Genomic DNA, 24,882 nt, shown 5'->3' on the forward strand with positions numbered 1-24,882 from the left:
AACAAACGTTTCAGATCTTCAGATTTTTCATGAGAACAGTTGGAATTTAATATTAATATTTTGGAATTGTACACTATTCATTTGCTAGTGGTACTTAGTGGACAACAAAAACATACTTCTCTTATGTAAGACTTTAACCCCTTTGACCATGACCTTCAACTTTCCCTCAGTAACCACAGTGTAATATCCAGTCTACCTCCATGAGTCACCATTATTTTATATTCCATGTAAGTTAAGAAAACACAGTGACAACTCTTTGGCATGGGGCAAGCCATGGAGTGTGTTTGATACACCTTATAATGAGGCTTTAAAGAAAACCGACCTTTGCTTTCTCAGCAGATATTGGTTTAATATAGCTTTCTGGTTAGGGGTGGTATTTTGTGCCCAATTTCCTTCTCAATGACAAGATTTTGTCTGGCTTGTAATTGTGTAGGTGTTCTGTGTACTGTCACAGTCTTTGTTGGTTCATATGTGATTTAGTTCCAGCTCTGTTTTGTTTGAACAGCACTTTTGGTGTGTGTGTGTGTGTGCCTGTTTGTGCATGTATGCATGCATGTGTGTGTGTGTGTGTGTGTGTGTGTTTGTCTGTGTGTATCTTGGTTCTTTTGTTCATTTTAACCCTTTTTGTTACTTTGTTTCATTTAATTTTTTTGAGGGTGTGTAGGTGTGTGTGTGTACATGAAATTGGATGTGTGGGGAAGTGAGGAATATCTGGGGAAACTTAGAGAGGAGAAAGAATATGCTCAAGAATATGGTCAAAATGCATTTTATGTGAACATTTTAAATAAAAAAGAAAAGGATGTAATTAGTTAAATAGTGTTTCTGAATCAGAAAGCCATTGTCCACGTCTGTATCTCTGGTTACGTTATGATTTTGTTATTATTGTTGTTTAATTACAGTTACTAATCTTCTGCTTATATCTGTAACCGACTATAAGTTTTATTTTGATGAATGAAGACTGAAATAAGGGCCAGGTTTCTTTCTTCTACATATAGACATTAAGCCTTTCCAATGCCATGAGCTGTGCAAACTACTATAGTCAATTTTATATTCTCTATATATTTGTTGAAGTATTAATTGATAGGCTTCAGTTTACATCTGGACTGTCTAGTTCGGTCAATGAACTGTGGGTCTGTTTAATTCTTATTAGTTTTTATTTTGACAAAATAATGCTGTATTAATTTACCATTGCTGAGTTGTAAAGTTTCATATCCAGCAGTATGATCCAAGATGATTTATTTATGGTTGCCTTATCTCTTCATTGTTCCTCATTATTCAATAGGAATTTTATATTTAAATTGAATTAATTACTATTTTATAGTTTTCTTATCTTATACTACTATCTAGAAGACTACATATATCCATGTGATTAAGCCAGTTAAACAAAAAATACAAGTGCACCTCATAAAGGAAAGTTCTACATAGTCCGAAACTATAATTTTATCAAAGAATGAAAGCATAGAATCGGTATTCTCAGATCTCCCCACAACACATTTGTAATGTGTCCTGCATACACTGAAGCTATGTATAATGGTAAACAGCAGATGGACATATTCTTTCCCTGTTTGTTCCAGTGACCAATGTACTACTTGGAGGTTCATCCAAGAACACTTTGGGAGAACAACTATTTTAAAAATACCTGTTCAAAAAGTATCATTTTCCTCTCTTGCACATCCTCTTGACTTTCAAAGTTTCTGTATAGCAATTTAATGACAGTAAAAGTACTTCAAGTTGTAATCTACAGAAAGAAGTTAACCAAATTTTTATTACTAGTTGTTTGTTTAAGCCAAAATAAAAACATTTACAAGTCTTGATATCTTTTTTGAAAGATGTGCAATTGTAGCATTATCTTATAAAAGAATGAATTATTTGAACCAATATTTCAGGATAGATTAGAAAGTGCTTTCAGAGCCCAAATGAGGCAACTCATTCTGCATTTGTGCTTGGTAGTAATTCAAGATCTATAAGTTCATGTCTGAGATGGTGCATGCACTACCAATATAATTTGTATAGCTTGTGAGAAGAGCACATAAATGAATCTTAAGCTTATTCTCATTAGGGCTATTGTTGCTTGGATAAAACACCATTACCAAAAATCATTTTGGAAAAAAATGACTTTTTTTGTTTACACTCCCACATCATTGTTCTTCATCCAAGGAAGTCAGAACAAGAACTCAACAAGGCAGGAACCTGAAGAGAGGAGCCACTTCAGGAGTCATGGTGGAGTTCTGCTTATGGCTTGATTAGCCTGCTATTCAATAGAACCCAGGCCCAACAGGCAAGGGCTGGAATCACCCACAGTGGCCAGAACTTATGGAGGCATTTTCTCCATTGAAATTTTCTCCTATTAGGTGACTCTAACTTGTATCAAGTAGACCAAAAAAAAAAAAAGCTAACTAGCACAGGATTGCTTCTATAGGTGGCATAAAATATGGTATAAAATATTTATCAAAATATAATATTGGTCCACTTTATTTTTCTTAAACTGAAATAGTATATTAAATCTTAAGGAATATTAATGATATATAGTTGAGTAAAGATAAATAAATAAAAAATGTTATTAATTCAAAATGAAGTAATGAACAAACTGGAAGTATGGGGAGTATTGTAGTTATCATGACAGGTAAATGAACCATGAAGAGATAAGAATAAAAACCCCATGGATCAGACTTCAGGGAGTCTAATGCCAGGCAGTTCATTGTCCAACATATTGAAAAGACAGCACAATTTGGGAAAAGGCTTCCAGGCAACAATCAATCCAAACCATCCAGTTTCTAGGTGCACAGTAAAGCTTAAGGTGTAACTGTACAGAAACTCTATTACAAAGTACATGTGACCATGAGGCTGGCTTATATAGCTAAAGGGCCTATGTACCAATGTGGTCTTTAACAGACAGAAAAGAGGTCATGAAACCATAAAGTGCACATGACAACTCCTCTAAGGATGGATAATGGTCTAGGGAGGTAAGAGTCTGGGACAATCATTCTGGGGAATTTGGGTGAGATTTGTTTAGATCTATAGCTAAAGATGAGTGTAGTCTGCCACCACAGAGAACAAAAAATCACCAGGTCCATAACAAATGCACTCCCAGCTTTCTCAGTGCAATGCAGGTGTTTTATTTTTATCACTCGCCCTTGTGTGATTAACTTTCTTGGTTCTGTTAGTGACTCTCTGTGAGTACAAGGATCTGTGTGCCCCCTAATAGTAATACATATTTGCAGTTCAGCTGGTATGTCATAACAGGGCTTAGAGAATGATAAGGAAAAACAGTGATTTGTAGTTTGACCTTGGGTACAAAGCTAGAGTAGACAATGATCTTGTGCTTGGTTATGGTAAAATGACCAACAGTAAGATACAGATGGAGTTGTCCAGCAAGCACCTTTCAATGGTATGGAGCTGAATGGAATGGAGTTTGAATGTGAGTTTGGCATCAGTGAAGCTAGGATCCTTTACATTGAAAAGTAATTTCTATGCAAATTCTCTATTAATTCAATCAATTCCATAATCTACCATTCCCTCAAAGCAAAGGACACGAAGTATGCCAACACTTAGAGGATTATACAAATGACTGTGAATTCATACACATTGCAATATTTCACACCATCCTCATCTGCAAACATGGCCTAACAATTTTGAAAACATGATAAAAAAAAACTACTTTTTTTCATGGCACGTAAGAAGGGTGGAATGAATTCTGTCCATGAAAGTGAAGGTAATAAAGCCTGAGACCAGAAATTTTACGATGTTAGTTTATGTATATGAAAGTAGAATATTTTAGATGAGAAAAATACATAGTCATATGTTAGATAATTCATATTTGACTTATTTATTTTGCAAGAGTTGATTCTGCAGATTTGAGCTATGACAAACTGTCAACTCTGCATTAAGACACATGTATTTTTCATGATATCCTTTATATGGCAATATCTTGGATATCAGTCCTTTCAAGTAATCAAAGTACATTGAATAGAGTCATAAACAAAAGCAGTAATAATTTATTCTCATTGTAATGTTTTCCATCTGATGCAAAGATATTCTTTGTGATATTGAACATGGTAATGCATTTTTATTTTGACAAAAGAAAACTAAATTTATACTTACTCTTAAACTTGGTAAGTAATGGAAGAACACTCCCATAGCAATGTTCTGAATTACCAAAACAAATCGTACATTTCCCAAAAGGAAGAGTTTTATGCTATGTTTAGGATTCTTAATACACAAAAGAATGAGTAACCGATTCAAAATTGCAAGTTTGGAGCTGTAATACTTTGGAACTAGACCTGAACTAGTAAAGAACTGAACAAAAACTAAACCTGTAAAAAGTGCCTGATAAAATTATGACGTGTTCACAAAAGCCACAGTATATTCTGGGAAAAGATAGGAAATTGCATGAGATTTAAACAAGAGTTTCATTTTAATAGATTTATAACTACAAATACATTGCTGAAATGGAATAATGGGTCTGTCTTATTATAATAAAGGTTTGATATTGAAATTTTCAGGTGAAATAGTCATTTTTATTGGACATCTTGGTAAAAGTCTGTGTGCAAATGCAAATTATTCCAGAAAGATTTAGATAGGCAAGAAAGTAAACATTTATGTAAGGATGGTTTTGACATAATGTTAATGAGTTCCTTAAGTTCTCATGACTTCTATACTCCTTCCCTTCCTTTCTTCCCTCCCCCCTGACCACTCTCCCTTCCCACCCACACACACACTTCACAGGGAGGGTGATGCCTTCTAGGATGGATCATCAAAATCAAATTTGGAGTAGGGACTAGGTCCTTTATCCTGCCTCTAGGTTAGGGGAGTAATTCTCCATAGGGAATGTGCTCCCAAAGTCCTTTTGTGCACCAGGGATATATCCTGGTTCCACTGTCAGAGGTCCATAGACTGCCTAGGCCATCTAAACCATGTCCAGGGGTCTGAGGGTCCAATGCTGGATTCCCAGCTATCAGTCTAGCGTCCCATTAACAAGGACAACCTTGTTCAGGTCAGCTGTCACTGTGGACTGCTGTAGCCTGGTCTTGTCCTCCCTCTCAGCATCTGGATTCCAGATTGACTCCTATACTCTTAACCTTCCATTCAAGATGTAATGCATGGTGACATAAGTTAATTCTATGCACATCACAATTACTTGTGATGGGAAAATGAGGCAATACCAACAGTAACAACAACCACAAGTTATTAATTTTAATGGAAATAGTAGACTCTGCGAGTTTGACCCATGGCAGAGATTCAGAGTGGGCATGAGATCAACATCTATCTTCTTTCTAAATATATGTACATTCATTATCAGATGCTTTGGACGTCTCATTGTAAACTTCCATGTTTATTTCTTGAGATTATAAAAAAAATTGGCAATCTAGTAGAATTGAATATGTGCTGAAAACAAACTGGAAATTACTTAAGAATCTAAAGTGCTCCAATGTTTCCTGAATTTCTTTATTCCTGGAGTCAGAGACAATTTACAAAATGTACAACTGTCCATTAGCTATGCATATTTCTGTGATGGCACATTTGTGTTTCTTTTCATTACTCTCCACTCTAGAAAGCATTTAGTGTCTTACATTTGTTATTATTTATGACCAGTTTATTGAATTTTCATGATTAATTTGCAAAACATGGAGCTGTTCCATTAGAAAACACACAGTATATAAACATTTTCAAAATTGCAAGACACCAGATTTCCCCAAGCCCAACTTCAGTTAAATATCAGTCCCAAACTATGCCTTCTGAGGATACTTAATAGCTTGTCCTGTTTCTTATCCAACCTAGTGTCCTCTAAATGGCTTTACTAGACATCATTGCTGCTTTGTTTTTCTTGATTATTCAGTGTTCACTAACACTTAATCATAAATATAATTGATGTGAGCATTGTCTCTTGAGGTATGGTTAGATTTTTAAGAAGCACTGAGAATACAAATTTCACCCATGGCTATAAACCACTTAAGAACAAAACTGTTCTTTTGACATGGGGGCTCATTTTTGTTTTTCTTGGGACTCATTTACAATTATACTCAGGAAAGATGAAATCAAGTTAAATTGCTCTATACAGCAGCCTGGGATGGGTAGGTAATTTGTTACAGTGTAAAGTGAACTGATAATATTATTAATCTTTAAATGAAGCTTATTTTCATTCTTAACAGATACAATAAACTTAAGGCAATTCAATTAAGTTAATTTTACTCAATATGTATGTATGTATGTATGTATGTATGTATGTGTATGCAAACATGTATGTATGAGTGTGTGCCTGTATATTTGAATGGTAAAAACAAATTTTTACAAAATATAAACATTTTTTATTTTAGACAATTTTATATTACCAATCCTTAGAATTTGATTCAGTTTTGTTTATCACAATCAAGGAGACATTTTTTTGTAAGGCAAATATTCATTTGACCCTGTAAAGTTCTTTTTTTTAATTAATTAATTAATTTTTTATTTTACATGTCAATCCCAGTTTCCTCTCCCCCTCTCCCTCTCTCCCTCTTACCCTCTCTGCCCCCTCACATGCACCCTGACCACCCTCCCCTCCCATCTCCTCACCCCAATTCCACATGTAGGGCAATGCCATCCAAGTAGGGTCTCCTGTAAACTTCTAATGGGAATTACAATATGAAGTTTGGGCTGGTGAATTTATATGCTTTTAAGTTAAGTCCTCATTTCACTCCTGTGTTCTAGAACAAAATTAACTGAGGTATACTGGATAGCATTAAAATTCATGGGAAGTGATTTTTTTTCTCTTGTAACACTGACCATCAATTTTTACCCAGAAGAGAAAGACTAATACAACAACTGGAATGTTTGTCTACATTTTTACTTTGAAGTCTTTCTGAGGCTTCAGGAAAGTATTAGTGAATGCTATGTCCTCTTTAAACAATAGCAAGGCTCCACAGCCATTCTGTGGGTACTGTGGGTATATCACACACCCACAAACTTCTAGAAATGTGAGCCTCTTTTTTTTGCTAACCATCAGTTAGATTTGTATCATTCCATTTTTACATGTATTAATATACAGGGAAATTTACTAGACAACAGCCTAGTTTTATCAGTTTGAAGAAGAGGAAATACTTAGAGCCACCATGTGCATCAGGAATGTGGAAGACACAGTCTTCCTAGACCAATTCTAGAAAATGACCTCCAATTATTTTTTTTCTAAATTCTTGTCATTAAAAAGGAGTCTACTCATTAGGAGATGTGATCACAGAAGGGTATATGAGACGTGGATATTATGGCCAATAACAAGACTGCAGAGAAAAAAATGGAGGATGGGAGGGAGAGGAAACTGTAATTGATATGTAAAATAAGATCGTTTCTAATTTAAATTAAAAAAGAAAAATTGAAGTTACAAGATCAGTATAACAGTGAGAAAAATTTAATAGATTCAAAAACATATCTAACCATACACCAGACGGATGTCCCTGCTACTTACTCTACTTTCTATAATTTGAATTCATGTACTTCCTTTATATATGGTATTTGTAGTACAGGCTGTTTAGGCTATTTGCTAGTATACTGTCTATTATAACTTCACATTTCTGAACTGAATCAACCTCTTTCATAAATTTTCAAAAGTTGAGTGCAGAGATGACCACCTTGGTTAATACTGCTTTTATACAATGTGATTGCTCTCATCAACATCCTGTCCAAACAGCACTTGATGATTGCATTGGGTAACATTTGAAGAAAATCTGGTCACCACAGAAATGTCATTTAGTAAAAATGTTATGTATTAGAGAAAGCATTCAATAGAGGTTGCTTATCCCTCCTTAAGACTAGCTGTAGACCAGCATTTCAGTTTAGTTCTCTGAAAATATGTTAAGATGCCTTTGGAGGCTTGGAAATGTGTGCACTCACAAGTACCTCCTTAAACAAATATAACCTTTATGAAAATCACCAAATTAGACATGTATAGAAAATAGAAAATGCTAAACATTTTGAGAGGATGATTTGTTTCCTCCTTGCAAACAGGAGAAAATAGCAAGGCTCTGACAGGAGCTACACTTCTAATTACCACCTTTGATGATGGCCCCCACCCAGAAATAACCCATGAATGTATTCTGAAAATAATTATTCACAGGAATTTGCCTGTCTTATGTAGTTCTGAAAAGATAAAAAGACTTGATTTGAAACGTCCCTGTTTCCTTTCTCCATGCTATCTTATTTTAGCACATAAGGAACCATTTTTCTCAAATGCTTTGTTTTAATTAGCATGCATTGTCCATCTATCACTCTACTTCATATGGGCCCCACATGATTATTGCCTCCCATCCCCATGTCTTAATCTTCTTTTTCTGGAAAAGAAATGAAAGAACAGACAGTAATAAGATAATAAGATATTTCATTGTGTTTCCCTTTGCTAGAGATGGGAGGCCTCACCTCCAATCAAGACAAGGTAACCTATGTGCAAAATAGACCGTTCTGACTTTGCTGGTACATTAACCATCCTGATGGGTTCTAGTTTCTGTCTAATGAATGCTTAATTAGAATGTTCCCAAACACACAAAAACTTTACCAAAGCTGATCTACTAGGAATATACCCTTTCTTTATTTATAGAAGAAACAAACTTTAAATAGGCTGTACTCAGTCTTTGTTGTTATTATTTTGTTTTGCATGTGATACATAATTTTTAAAAATTCAAATATTCAGGTCAAACACAGTTAATCAGAAGGACTTTTTCTCAATAAATGCACATTGGCATATGCAGTCCTATATAATCAGTAAAAAATATCAAATCTTCATCTAGTTATTAATTAAAAACTGGTATTGCTTATATTGCAGTTTTTCCTCATTGAAGAAGTATAGTATGGAAATTTGTTTTCACTGTAATTAAAGAATAAAAAATGTGGAGGATATATACACTTAACCTATTTAAAACATTATGAAATATAAATAGGATTCAATATGTATGTGAACCATTACCTACTATCCTAACAATGTTTTCTGTATCTGCTAAAAATAAACATAAACAAGGAGGAACCTAAGAGATTCATACAAGGTCCCTCATGAAAAGGGTCCTGAGCATATTGACGGGGAGGGGGGTGTGACTGGAGAGAGAGAGTTAGGAGAAAGAAGGGGAGGAGATAAGAACACATGGGACTAGGAAAATTGAGTCGGGGGATGAATAGATGAGAGAGAGAGAGAGAGAGAGAGAAAGAGAGCGAGAGAGAAAGAGAGAGAGAGAGAGAGAGAGAGAGAGAGAGAGAGAACGTAATACCATAATAGAGGGAGCCATTATAGGTTGGAAGAGAAAACTGACTCTAGAGAAATGTCCAGAGACCTAGGATGACCCCAACTAACAATCTGAGTAACAGTGGGAAAGGCTACCTTAAAGCCCTTCCCTGATAATGAGATTGATAACTAACTTATATGCCATCCAAGAACCTTTATGTAGTATCTGTTGGAAACAGAAGCAGACACCCACAGCTAAACACTGAGCCGAACTGGAATCCAAATGCAGAGAGGGAGAGAGGGAGGAGCAAAAAGAAAAGGGGTCAAGACCAGCCTATAGAAACCCGCAGAGACAGCTGATCTGAATAAAGGGAAATTCATGGACCCCCAGACTGATAGCTGAGAAACCAGCATTGAACCACCTCAGACCCCCTGAACGTGGGAAGGTGTTCAGGGGGCATAGGAGATAGAGAAGGAGAGAGAGGGAACTGGGATCGATATGTACAAAAAGAAAAATAAATAAATAAATAAGTAGGACTTATATTATGAATATTAACTTGAAAGAATGTTTAAATATTGTAGAAATTGCCATGTATAAGCCTCCAGGGTTCATGCATCATTAATATTTGGATGTCTGTGTTTTATCATTGTTTTCAATCTGTTAATACTGAATAATTTGAGAGTATGATATATCTTATAGTATAGTTCTTTGCTTACAAAACTTGTCTATCCTGATCTCAGAGAGTGTTGCTTGCCAATAGGATGTTCACTTTCAAATACCGTTTATTTATCAGATTGTATGTATTACATTGACAATACTTTTATCTTGACTGTCATCCAAATTATACCTTTGTCATTTTACTCAATGATGCCCTTCATGCCTCCATTGAGGAATCGCAATTATGATTATGTCTTGTGTTAGTTGCGTAAGTTATTATTCCTCTTCAGTACTTTTCTTCTTGAACAGTTTCTTAGTCTTAAAAATTAATGTATGAAATGGACAGTTATGGAGAATAAATTTCATTATTTACTAGAGTGTTTCTAAATTTGAATTTGAGTCTTCTTCATTATTAGATGCAAATCTTTACCTAATAGTCACTGTGTAGCCTCAGTGACATTGTATTCTTTCAGTGTGTGACCTACAGATACACACAATGCTGGTCTTCCTTTATTTTGTGCTATAAGTTTGGCTTTCATATATTTTTATTGAGCACTGTTCAGATGTTAGCCAATGCTTGAACTAATACAAATATATGAGAACATAATGGTTTTCTATCTGCTTTAATTAGATTCCAACCAAACTTTCAGTAATTTTAAGCATTGATTAGTTGATTCAGTGAAGATGTTAGAGAGCAAAAACAGCCTGAATCTTTTGGTAGTGGTTATAAAAACTTAGTTTCTAATGGAATTTTATGTAGTCTCAAAACCTCATCTATGAGTCCAGGCTAATCATTAATGCTAAAACACTTTCACAGAGAGTCTCCTTAAATTAGTAAACAACAAACATCAATTGCCTATTTATTCCTATACATGCAAATAGATAAAACATTGTCATTATTATTATCATTATTATTATTATTATGACTATTTGTATTTGGTCATGGTAATGACTTTAAGAACATCTATGATTACACAGATCTACAGAGAAAGAGTCTTCTCTATTTTGAAAAATAATTTTAATGTTTAGTGAGGTAGGATTATCTTTCCTTTGGAAGTAAATTTTTTTTTATTATTGTAATTATTTATTTGTTTTTCTTATTTTACATATCGATCCCAGTTCCCTCTCTCTCCCTGCCTTCCTCTCTCCCTCCCTCTCTCCCGTGCCCCCCACAAACAGTCCACTGGGAGGGTGATTTAATTCTTATTGCCCTGCAGATAGTATAAACAGGCCTGACAATGCAATTTAGGCAAACAGATTTCTCTCTAAGACAAGTCCACTTGAAGAAAGAACTGTGACACTGGGACTTAGCAAGTTGAGTAGGTATGTTGCCCTGGGACAACACTGAGAAAATAATTTCAACTTTTCTGTGTTAATCATCTCAATGTGCAGACATTTAATTTTCTTTTCTACAAATATTTCAGTTCAGCTATTGTTCCTAATATGTTTACTTTCCCATTTAGGAAGGATATTAACATCAGATCAGCCTTCCTCATGATGTTTCCTAAGTCTGGCTCAGAGGATCAAACTCTTATGTTTGGATTTCTCCTTGCTACTTATGCTTGAGTCTCTGTATTACTATTACAATTTCTTCTTCCATGTCTTTGTCTAAAGCTCATTTTCTTATCAGTCTTAGAACCACAGCTTTTAACAGCCTTCTGTAACCTAGCATGTATCCTCTCCCATCCATTTTCTTCTTGCATGAGAAGTAAAAATTATTTGAACACTTTTCTTGATGATAATTATTTATTCTCATTCTTGACCATCACCAAAATTACATTTGAGATTCTAGTGGTTATCTCAGTGGTAGAGTGCAGTGGAAAGACTTTGTAGTATGAAAAGTAAATGGCCTGTTTCCTGTTGGATACACAAACAGTAGCTAAATTGTGTGTTAGACCTTGGCTTTAATGCTTAAAACTTCCTGAAAATAAATAATAAAATATCTTTCCTCCTGCATTAGTTTAAACTCTCTTAAAGATAAAACTTGGTATTTATCTTTATTACAACTAGGTGTACCATATTATCTGTTAGATAATGCTTATTCTACTTCTTGTACAGGTTTATTGAAATTAAACAGATATAATGTGCTACCTGTGAGCCTTAGTCTATATGTGTTCACTAGAATAGTACCACCTGCTCATGTAAAAAGCAGACAAACACAGATTAATTCCTCTCAAATGTGATCCAATTCTGTGGCTTTCTGATTCTTCAGCTATAAGCTTAAATTAACACTTAAAAAAATGGTTGCAGCATTGTTCAATTTTGACTTTTTAATTATATTGGAACATAACCTCAGATATATTAGTATTCAAACATCTGGAAATCGCTCTCACTGTTGTTATCTGCATTGCATGAGAAGAAATTATGTTTACTCAGGATCCTCCTATAAACTGCTTTGTGCTGAACATCGGTCTCTCTTAAAATATTTCTCATGTTCAATGTAGACTTTGTGTCTCTGCTTCTTTGCTTTAGCAGTAGCAGAATGTTCTTACTCTAAATATAAATTTATAAAAAAACAAGAAACAATATTTTCTTTAATTAGCTTCTTCCTTTGGGGGTTTTAGGAGAAGGGTTATGACTTGACAGAGATCCTTCCCATCTGTTCCTGTTTGTTTGCTTTTATTTTTACTTCCTTTCGTTGTCTTATCAAATATCACATGAATCATTAACATTTGTTTTCATCGCTTGTTTTGATTTCCTCTGCTTCACATGATTAAGACATTATGTTGAGACATATTTTATATTAACTTCATATTCTTTAGGCAAATATTAAGCTTTCTAGATATATAGCTTTATATGTTTACTTTCGCCTCTGTTAATATTCTCCTCCACTCTACAGTAGTAAAGAGTGTGTGCATACAACAGTTTTCTGAAAGCTACAATCAGATTACAGGTGCCTAGGTATTGGTTTTGAACACATAGGTTTACTTTTTTAATAAGGTTACTTCCTCATGGGATATACTGTTTTAAGGCCTTTATGTAAAAGATAGGTAAGTGTTTCTTCTAGATGTTTGCAAGAAATTCAAAATTCAAAACTAAAATATACATATATTCATATACGGTGTGATATTTTGCAACAGCATATTCTCCTTTTACTGATTTTTTTGCCTAATGGCTAATGATATTCTTGCTAACACTTGACAAAGCAATGTGAAATTGTTGTTATTTGCATGTTATCTTTTTTAAAATTATGTTAAATAATGTGATTGATAGAATGATATCTCACTGGGCTAATAAAACTTATATTTATTCACTAGAGTAATCTTTACATGAATAAGAAAGGTAGTTTTTATTAGACATTATCAATAACTTCAAGTAATAGTACATGTCAAAATTTGAAGCCCAATATCTAAACTTACTTTTTCAGCAAAAAAACAAAGGTAGAAATTTTGTGACAAATTCCCCACTCCTCCCATCTTTTTCATAAAGATTTATACTATACAAAATCCATAAACATAATTGAGCCTAATTTTGTGGTTTTCAATAATATTAAAATCTGAGATCATACTGGATATATATTCAGTTACATTGTTAGAACACTTGCCTAGCATTCCAAGGCCATTAGTTCAATTTCTAAAACAAAATGAAAGACCTTCATTAAGTTCATTCTTATGATGATATTTAAAATGTTTCTTCATCTTGTTATCTGTAGATTTAAATCTGCATAATAATAAGCAGCATACAAAAATTCACACCTGTGACAAACTATTCAGTGATCAAGATACTTTCTTGTGTACCAAATTATGGCTGCAAGTATCAAATCATGATGAACTTTGAAACTATTAGGAATTTGTAATTTAAATAGTTTCACTCAACCCCTACTCCCAAATGCTTTTAATTAGAACAGACTTTTTAATTAAGTACTCCCATGCACAAAGTTTAGCCTGATGATTTTTTTCCTGTCATATCAACCTCCCATACAAAAGCAAATAATCACTGCGTCAAAGGAAAACGAGGGCTTTTTCTTTTTTCTTTTTTTCTTCTTGAAAGAGGAATATCAGAATACCAGGTTTGATTACAAGCTGTGCAGACTAAAGGGAAGGCTTTGCCCTTGGAGCAGAGCAAAAAGGATGAGCCATGAGGAGGGAGTGCATGTCAGAGACTCTGAATTTATTCCAGTGTTTAGTTAAAGAAAGGATGCATAATGGAGTAGACACAGTATTTGTACTATTATTAATATATGATTACTGTGCTTCCATTTGTTTATCTGTAAAAATGTCTTTGAAACAAAGCTTCCTCAAGCATTTCAATCCTTATTTAGGAAAAAAAAAATATGTTTTTTTGGTACGAGGAAATGGAGACATTTTCACCAATTCTTTGAGAATTTCATTTTTTCATACAATGTATTTTTCTCATATTTATCCTCACTCCTGCCGTGACCCATCCTAAGTCCAACACCAAATCTCCAAACTGCTCCCAAAATATGGCACCAAGTCCTATTGGTGCGACCCATGTTCTCTTGAGCATGGAGTCATCCAGTAGAGCATAGTCTACCTGTGAGGGATAATAAAATCTTTAATAAAAACTGAATCTCTTTTTCCCAGAAGCCATCAACAATCAGTATCTCCCAATGGGATGAGCAGCTTTTGATACCTTCCTGGCTCTGTGCTAGAATGTTCACTGACATGATCTTCTGCAGATCATGCACAGCCAACCACAGTTGCTGTGAAGTCATGAGCTCAGTGGTACTGTCATGTTCAGAAGATAGTGTGATCCTCCGGTCATACTTATAGTCTTAAAATTGTTCTATGTGATCTTCCAGAATGGTCCTTGAACCTTGAGGGAGTAGTAGCAGGTGATATAAACAGCCATCTTGAGGCTTTATACATGTTCTCAGCATTTCACCAATTGCATGTTTGGTATTAAACACTGTCCCTTTTATGAAGTAAATTTGATGGAATCTGAGACATCCCTCATCTATGGGTCTAGAGATATGAATTTGGAGGACAGGTTGATGCTATGTGTATTTAGCAAAGTAGTAAAAGTGAGTTTATCCACGGGGCCCACAAGTTATGCGTTCTTGGCAAGTTTTGTATCATTAGACATACACTTCCTCATGTGGAGCAGGTTTTAAAATCAACCAGACAGCTGTTGTTCAGCCCCATACATCTGTGCCACTCTTGTTATAGCCATGGAACATCTTGCCACAGGGGTCATGGTGGCTCATTTCTTCATCTTCCTGCATAGCACCTGCCAGTATTATGAAGGAAGGTATTTGATCAAGACCAACTTATTTTTCCATGTTGTATCAGTAAAATGTGTGGTGTTGAAAGGATTAGGGGCCTACCATGAGGATATGGTGGGCAACCAATTACAATGGCAATAGTCTGCACTGTTCAGGGGATCTCCAGGACAACCTTGACCGACAAATCAAGACAAAGTTCCCACACATGGCACTGGGTTTTTAGTTTGTCAAATTCTGACTTCTAAGAGGAACATAACCCTCATGTAGGAATATTAAAATTAATCTCTTTAAGTGTATGTGTGGGTGCATGTGTATGTATGTGCCTGTCTGTCTGTCTGTGTGACAGAGAGAGAGGGAGGGAGGGAGAAAGAGATACATATAGAGATAGAGATACAGAGATATATATATATATATATAGATAGATAGATAGATAGATAGATAGATAGATAGATTATGAAATAGTATGTTCCCACATGGCCATTTCAAACATCCTTAGTGTTAGTTCTACTAACCCTGTCTTCACCCTACTCTTCCATAGACTCAATACCCATTCATGTATCTTTAGCACAATATGTATTTGGGAAAAGTTAGCTTTACTGATAATAAAGACTGTCACTGATTTCTTTGAGATGAAACTTTTATTGATTTGGATTCTGGCCTCTGTGATGCAAATACATCACTATTGAAAATTTGAAATGTAAACATTAAAATATCCTAATTATTTTTCACACATATTGTCTCTTCAAAAGTTTAACATTTAGTTTGGTGGAATAACTCAGTGTATAAGGGCTTCCCTAATAATGTGAACTCGTTTCCCTTAACACAGATGGTGGAAGGAATAAACTGACACCAGCATTTTGTCCACTGGCATCCCCCACCACATAAGCATACGCATGGCAGAATGCACACACAAACCCACATGCATACACACACACACTTATATAGTAAATAAATGTTTAAAATATTTTAGGAAGTTTAACACTTACTATGCCAAAACATTTAAGGGAAGCACTTTGACAGATCATTCTGCTTCTAATATTGACAGGAACAGAGACATGGCTGTCACTTTCATGGGACTTATCAGTTAGAAAGTTCACAATAAAAGGTTAGGGTGTATAGACTGGGAAACAAAAGTTGGATACCTTGAAAATTTTTAAAAAAGTAACGAGAATGATCTGAAGAATAAGTTGAAGGGAGAAAGTGCTGAATTCTGATGTGATATTCTACTTCTGAAAATTAGGATAATGTAAAACATGACAAGAATGTAGAATTTTGCCAAATCATTGTTTCTATTAAGGGAAAAATGCTTTACCATTGACAGAGGTTTTGTACCAATTACTATCTATACCTTGTATAGATTATTTAACAGCACTTAATTAAGTGAGATGCATAAATACTTTTCTGTTTTCTAAAATCTATTCTGATCTGTATCTAATTCCTTGCTGACTGTAAATTTTCCAATCATTCTACCCTCTCTTATAGCTGGGAGTACTAGAATTTTACATACACTTGAATCAGGTTAGGCCAACCACAGCGGGGACTAGTTAGAGTATAATATATCTAAAAATAAACCTGTGTTTTTATTGGATAATTAATTTCCTATTTCTTATTTCTGCTTCATTCAAATAGTTTATCCAATATGTCCAAGATTACACTACTTTTTATTTCCCATATGTTTTAAGTTTATGTAGTATACTTATTAATTAAGATTTACTTGTTCAGTGCATCTCAATACAGTGAAAAAAATATCTGCTTTATTGGTGGTGTTAAAATAAGACTGGTGACTGTCGAGTAAATAGCAACACATATTCACAATAGAATATTGAACAACACCACTAGTGAGTGAGAAGAGGCTTCGGCTTTCTTGATGGAGACACACCTGAGTGCATTCTCAGAAAATTTAGTTCTGCAAGCTTGGTGGAAGTAATTGTCATTCAACAGAAAGTCACTAGCTTTGCATATCAGTAATGCACATACACCCATACCCTTATCTATGTTCTGAATGGTCTGGAATTGATATCATTGTAGCAAATATATTTATGAGAACTAGGAATTCTGTATCCTCCAAGATCCTATGAACTCATTTAATTATGGAATTAACACAGAAAATATGTGAAAACTCTTACATCCTAAGCACTTGCAAGCAAGATTAAAAACAAGAATTTCACGCCAAATTTTGTATTTCTTATATCCACATTTGCTCCTTAAATACTACGTCATTAATTGTTTCTGTCATTTGTTTTAGATGGAAGACTGTATTTGAAAACTACCGTCATGTACTGAATCCTTCCCGTTGAAGAAACCCATCCTTTACTACAGAACTCTAGAGTCAGGCATTCAGCATTGGAAAGTTCAGGAAAACAACAGCAACAAAAAAATTCATATAAAGGAACTTCTTCAACTTTGTGTGTTAACTTCCCTTAACATTTAAGTATTCCACAAAAGCAGAAAAGTTTCCATCATTGATTTTCCACCTGTGGCTCATACTGGAGACAGAGAATGTTTAAAAATGTGCACACATCAAACTTCCAGCAGTCAGCAACTCTTATGCTCTGCTGCACAACTGTGTACACGGTTAAAGATGGGTCTAAGGAAGACCTGGCTTTGATTTGCTTTCTTTTTGTTCTTCTCAATGGAATGAACCATTTTTCCTCTTCTAAAAATTCTGTAACTGAGCGCATCAACAGACTTTGTCACAGTGTTTGTTCACCTATACTTACAGAACAGTGTCCCACAGAAGCCAGCAAGAATGCATGGGAAGAACCTGTAAGAGCCATCGAGGATTTGGTGGGCAGTGAGAGAATTGAGAGCATTCTGTTACGTTCGATTTTAAACTCTGTAATTGACGATTTTCTCCTAAAGACATTTTTCATATCCTTTCTGAAAGACCAACAGATATATGTTAACAACTCAATGAAATTACATTTTGCATATCTAAAACAGAAGCAGTGAATATAAGCCAAAAGGTTTCACTGGTGGTCTCTTTTTTCTTAAAGATAAAAATATATAAAGTATATATATAAATATAACATGTTTTCATTCCAAACTGGTAGTAGTGTATAGGATTAAAATTAATAACATTGCTTCTTACTCAAGCTGTTGGTCACATGTACAGTATATAAACATAAAACTCACAGGAAGGTATTATGTATGCAGTAGTATACTAGCGTTTAGGAAATGAACATTTTAGAAAATATGTTTTGTCACCCTGTTGGTCAGAAAGATGTCTTTCTGGTTTTAACGCATGCAGGCATGTAAATATTTGTCTGGAGTCACAGTATTAATGAATGAGATCTTATGAGTCTGGTGACATCAGAACTCTGTGTCAGCTACTTTTATTTGTATATTGATCCCTAGTGAGTGCCCCATACTTCACTACAGAGGATGAATTGTGGCTGACCAGCAAATCAAAACACCAGAGATATTTTTATATGTTAATGTCATATTATGTTAATGTTGCTGAAAAACAAGACTTAACAAACCCTTGGTGTATTGGTCCGATACCATGTAGCCCCGAGTGATAAAGTTAAACTGTGCTGTGCTTCCTACCCTGTTCAGAGGGAAGGGTGGCTACGTGTTATTTTTTACTGTCTTTTTGAAAGTTACAGTATGTGTTTTCACATTTGTGCATATAACTGGAGGCTATTACACTCGGAAGTTATCGTTGTTTTTACACAATTTGAGTGACACATGACTCAGTGCAGCGGCTGTACATTTTATGATTCTCTGTCATCTTAAAACAACAAAGTAATAAGTGTAAAGAAGCTAGCTTCAAATGTTTAAAGATAGTTCTGATTGGGTAATCATTATTTGATTGAGAAAATTCACCCGTTTGGACACTGTGTCACTAAGCTTCTGTACTTTTTAGGTCTTCCTTGCAGTTCTGAAACATAACTAATTCTTGGCTGCAACTTGCTATTAACCAGTTAAGTCCATTTTTCATACAACAAAGGGTTATATGTACAGTTATTTTAGCTTGCTTTGAGAGGGAGTAATATTTTAATTTAAAAATATTGTTAGTAACTGCTTTGTAGAAACTTGGTTTGCTGAGCATAATTTTCCCAGGATCATGTTTTGTTATTTGAGGAAAAGAGATTCTATTCCTACTTACTTGTATCATTTATTTGTTTTTCCCTACATACAGTCTTTAAAAGATTACAACACATGAATTGGATGGACTTGTGTCAAGATCTGGAGTCATATATTAACAGATACAATTTACATATGTAGTAGAGTTGGCCATTGCTCTGCTCCTGGCCTAGAGTCCACCTGTTAAGTGGGGTAAATTGTTTTGAAGTACATACGTGAAAGACCTCTGAGAATGCTTTGGTGTTTGGTTAAACAAAAAGGAAATTTTAGAAGAATTGAAGACAAATGTTGTTTGCTGTATGTTGAGACTCTTATTAACCTGTTGTACATAGTACAATTCACAAAATGTTATTGTAAGTTTGTAACTTAATTTTTGCCTTTTCAGTTAAACAGGTTTGTTTAGAAATTTGTGTTTTGGTGTAAGCAAGTAAAATTGTGTCCATTTTATGTTTTCCATGCTTTTGTAACCTTACAAATATTAACGTCTAGTTGTTCTATATTATAACCATATTTGCGCTCTATGCAAGCCCTTGGAACAGAACATACTCATCTTCATGTAGGACCTATGAAAATTGTCTATTTTTATCTATATATTTAAAGTTTTCTAAAAATGATAAAAGGTTATTACGAATTTTGTTGTACAAAATCTGTACAAAAATCTGTTTTTACATCATAATGCAAGAATTGGAAATTTTTCTATGGTAGCCTAGTTATTTGAGCCTGGTTTCAATGTGAGAACCACGTTTACTGTTATTGTATTTAATTTTCTTTTTCTTTTCAACAATCTCCTAATAAAAATGTCTGAAATCGCCTTGTGACTTTATTTACCGTTTGTCTTTATTACAGTCTCTGAAATGCATTGCACCCAAGGAATATTTACTTCCTAATGGGAGGCATCTGAAAACAACCTAAGTCAGCTCTTTGCAATGCTCGGGGAGCAATGCTCAATGATTTTATTTAACATGCAACCACTTCTATCTCTAATATGAATTACTGTGGTGAAAAACATCATAAAAGCACACGCTGTAGTTATTGTTTAACAAGCAGATTTTCCATATTTTGTTTCTTGCCAGCTAAGCAAACTGCCCACATATACATGATTTATTTATGTACATTTCTCAGTTTATGAAGCTGTTATTTGTACCTTTTCCCTTTATCTTCTTATATTCCCATGATTCTTATTTCACCAAGCTTTGTGCTGAATAATGTAAAGCAGACACATTGATGGAACAAAATATATAATTCCTCTAAATGTAGGAGTGTGGAATTGTACCCCTAACTCCATGGTTTGTTTTCTGAAAAAAAATCTCTTGAAATTTTAATATCCATTAACAGTATATTAACACTTTAATCAGTCTACAGTACATCTCTAAAAGATTTATCAGGTTGCTGTTTCTGTAACTATTCATAAGCAAACGAAAAATTTGATATTTTCTTGGTCAAAATAAATGACCTCAGAGAGTTTCATAAAACAGAATATTAACAAATTATAGTTTTTTAAAAAATAAAAATCATAAATGCTCATATGACTATTATTAATATATTTTTGTCTTCTGTCTTCACGGACTTATGCCAGTAAGACTTAATTTAGAAGGCCATAAAATAACTCTGTGAGTTAGTAGGATTTGATGGTCATTTAGGTTTTTCCTATGTGATATTGTTTTAGAATTTTCTTAAAAATATAAATCATTTGGGTTTCATTAAAAGATGTATAAAGTATAGATGTTAGTAGAATCAAAACATTACTGGAAAAAATGTAGACGATATGAGATTTCTTTGTGTTTATTAGTACACAAAAGCTAACCAAATATTCACTTTTATTGAAACAGATTCACAAATAAGACCTGACTGCCCCCCAAAAAAAATATGTGGTAGATGCTTTATTGACTAAAGCTAAAACCCAGTTGTCCCAGGGAAGGTCTAAGCTTGTTGGAATAGGATATTTTACAAGAATAGTATTCAAAGATGCATATGCCCTTTATGCTGCAGTAGATGTCAATAGCTGTTCCCAGAGTAACGGTAGGACACATTCCCCCCCCAGGTAGTAATCATCTAGAACCTTTTATTCTTGTATTAATCTTCTAGAGAACAGCAAAAGTTTATTTGATGAAAGGATAAGAATTTTTAAAAGTAAATCAATATATTTTCCAATAAATAAAACACATCTGTTATTCTCTTCATGTTATTTGTTCTTGCATTCATTTCAAATGCTTCATTTCCTGTTAAGGTATGTACTGCATTAAATCTCACACAAAAATAATGTTATAAACAAATTCCAGATATGTTCAGAATATTGACAATGAATGTACACTATTTAAGACTCATTATTTGCAATCTTGATATTGCTTAGGTAAGTAATGGTCAAAAACGGTTCAATCACAGTGTAAGTAGCTACATGCCAACTCTATGCTAAGACAACAAAAAACAAATATGAAAGTTTTATTTACATGTTGTGATCTATGAGCTAAAACCAGGAGGTTGTACAGCTTATCAGTCAGGGCTCATGTGGTTCTATCAAAACAATTCTGAAAGGTTAAAACCCCCAGGGAACTGGTTAAAAACACTGAATGGTACAGATGGGACTTCTGTTGTAAAGCAGTCACAACCTAGGGACTAAAGTATAAGCACTGGCTGGTTACTCTCTTCAGCTTTCTTCTCTTCCCAGTAGCTCTGACTACTTCTCTCTCCAGATATGGTTGCCTTTCTTGTCCTTTTATTATATACTCTTATATTATCCAAGAGCTTTAGACTCAGCCCACAGAAGTAAACCAAGCACTTTCTCTCTGTAGCCTTAAGCTAGATTATCTACGAATGCTAATTGTCCCCTGTTAGTATACAAGCCTATAAGGTATACTGGCAGTGTATAAAGTTCATTTGGAGAATTTGTGAAATCATTGTAACCATTATATTTTTAATCTCAGGTATCAGATCAGGGCCCTCCTCCTTCAGGGGTTAAAAGCAGTCGTATGAATGTGAGTGACATTATAAAATATAATTAATGGACCGTCTGCTGTGGAATAGGAAGACAGTAGTAATGGTGGTGGTGAGGAGGGAAGCATTGTGAGATCAATATATACTTAAAAGCCAAATAATCTTCAGAACTGAATATTTTTATTTTATTTATTTATTATTTATTTATTTTTTGGTTTTTCAAGACAGGGTTTCTCTGTATTGCTTTGGAGCCTGTCCTGGAACTGGCTCTGTAGACCAGGTTGGACTTGAACTGATAGAAATCCACCTGGCTGTGCCTCCCAATTGCTGGGATTAAAGAAAATAATGAATATTAAAAAAAGAATGTTATCATTGTGTACTTACTTCTGTATTAAAAATGTGAATCCTTTGTCAGGGAAAATTACAAGTCAATCTATTTTTTTTCTAAATAAGATTAAGAATAAATCTAATCCTAGCTTCACCTACAATCTATGTTGTCATCATAGATGTTTCCTCCTTCGGAAGAGAAGAGTCTCTTTCGTTTTTTATTTTGTTTTTTTTTTTTGTTTGTTTGTTTGTTTTTGTTTTTAATTGAAAATTGTTTTTTTCCCTCTCATTCTGAACACAGTTTCCCCTCCTCCTATCCCTCCCATACCATCTCCACCTCCTTTCCCTCCCAAATCCCACTTCCAACTCCCATGAGAAAAGAGTAGGCCTGTAAACGACAGCAATCACACTTGACAAAGCAAGACATAATTAGACAAGATAGGAGCCCTCAAATAGAAGCTGGACAAGGCAACCCAACAAAAGAGTCCCATAGGCAGGCAGAAGAGTCAAGGATACACCTCCTCCAACTAACTGTTGGACTTGACTGACAGAAATCCACCTGGCTGTGCCTCCCAATTGCTGGGAGTCCTACAAAAACATCAAGCTGTCAGCCACAATACATATGCACGGGCCCTGGTGCAGACCCATGCAGGCACTGTGCTTGTCACCTCAGTCTGTGAGCCCCTTGCATCCTGCTTAGTCGATTCTGTTGACCATGTTCTCTGCCAAACCTTTGACTCCTACAGTCATTCATCTCCCTGTACTGTGGGGTTCCCCAAGCTCTAAAGTATTCTTACTCCCTACATCTAAGAAAAGGCCTCAAGCCCCCAAATTTCCAAAACCAAAAATGATGTAATAGTACGCTGTTGTCATGATGGAGGAAATATAAAGGAAATGATGTAAGATGAAAGGAAGCATATTTATGCATTCTAGTCACACTTGTAAATAATAGTCCAGATAATTAGACTGAGATAGGTCTTGCAAATATAATCCAACATCTAAAGTAACCACTAAAATGATACATTAATAAACTATAGTCAGAAATATTATAGAGTAAAAAGAATTTATCAGCATAGGAAAGCTTCTTCTACACAAAGAGTAAATACTTCTCATAATTGATCCAGAAGCATGGATAGTTTCCAGTACTGTTTCTTATAATCTGGCTGGTTTTTCAATACTGTTAATTTTGTGACAAACGTATTCTAACACGTTATCTATCATAAGAGCTTGATTTATATTATACACTTTTATCACTGTGATCTTCATATCACGAATAAATATATGACCCAGAGACTGATATTGGAGTTCAAACTTCAAGCTGAATATCAGTAAAGCAAAGCAGCTGACAACTAACATCTCACCTCTACCTCAGGATGAATGAATTTATCCTGTCCCTGTGAGCTCTCAGCATGGCCTCTGTGAAACCTTGTTTCTGTCATATATATATGGGATTAAAGGTGTGAGCTATAATCTATTTCAGGCTGATTCACTCTTGTGTAGATCTCCGTGTCTTTGGACTCCTAATCCCAAATCCAAGGATTAAATGTGTATGCTTGGCTTCTAAGGCTTGTGGCTGACTTTGTTTTTCTGAATCTTCTGTCAAGCTTCAATAAATCACAAATAATATATCCCTACAGATCTCGCTAAGAACAAGGGATCTCTATGGTTAGAAAACATTTGGGGTGGAAAAGAAAGAGATCACCTATCCAATTAAAGTGTCTCCACTTAGGGGGCAGATATTCTTGATCAAGGTTTACTACTCAAAAAAGAAAAGAAAAGAAAAAGAAAGAAAAAAGAAAAAGAAAGCATTCCCAGTTAATAAGGTCTCAAGGGCTCATAGGTTATATGCTAACACAACTGTTTGTTTTCCCATTTGTCTGGGATTCAATTTCACAACTTTTCTTTCAGATTGGCTAGTTTTTAAAGAATTGGCAAGATGAAAATCCAGGAAAGAGGGAAGGGGATCATAGCTCCAGGTCACATAGTTCCTGGGATGCAGTAAAGTTTTTAAGTAAACAGATGTTTATGGGATAGGAGGATTGAAATAGTTGCACAAAGGATTTTCTAGGTGAGTGAGATAAAATGATTGGAATAAAGCAGTCTTACAAGGTGGGAGAGAAAGAAATTTGAATTCTTTAATGAAAATCTTACTAAATTTAACAGAAAAGAGTAATATTTAATATTTCCTACACTATTGAATTGCATCTTTGGGTTAAATCCATCTGTGTATCCTGAACCTAAGTTCATTTGTTCTGAGTGCCTTGTGCTTACCTGTGTTCATCATTTGATGCTTTTTGCAAGTGAAATCATCTAGCTGTACAATATATCATTAATTGAAAATACAAGTAGCAAGCATCTGGATTTGCCAAGGTTTTCTCTGAAGGAATCAAACTGGTAGGATAAAATAATACATACGTATAGGAGAGAAGCCCTAGTCCCTACTTCACAGAACTTGTCAAATCTACATGACCCCAACTGGATGGCATTCCCCTACATATGGAATTGGGGTGGGGG

The 24,882-nt window shown here is 34.6% G+C and overlaps 1 protein-coding gene across 1 annotated transcript in view; it reads left to right on the forward strand.

Annotated features, from left to right (window-relative positions):
* Positions 1–19,921, forward strand: part of Dach1 (dachshund family transcription factor 1) — a 375,887-nt gene extending 355,966 nt beyond the window's left edge. The window contains exon 11 of the mRNA XM_051195300.1: positions 17,267–19,921. Within this exon, the coding sequence (XP_051051257.1) occupies positions 17,267–17,304 (38 nt within the window). The 3' untranslated portion in view covers positions 17,305–19,921. The remainder of the gene's footprint in view (positions 1–17,266) is intronic.
* The last annotated feature ends 4,961 nt before the right edge of the window (positions 19,922–24,882 follow it).

The sequence above is a fragment of the Phodopus roborovskii genome, unplaced genomic scaffold (assembly GCF_943737965.1).
Source record: "Phodopus roborovskii unplaced genomic scaffold, PHOROB, whole genome shotgun sequence".
NCBI lineage: Eukaryota > Metazoa > Chordata > Mammalia > Rodentia > Cricetidae > Phodopus > Phodopus roborovskii.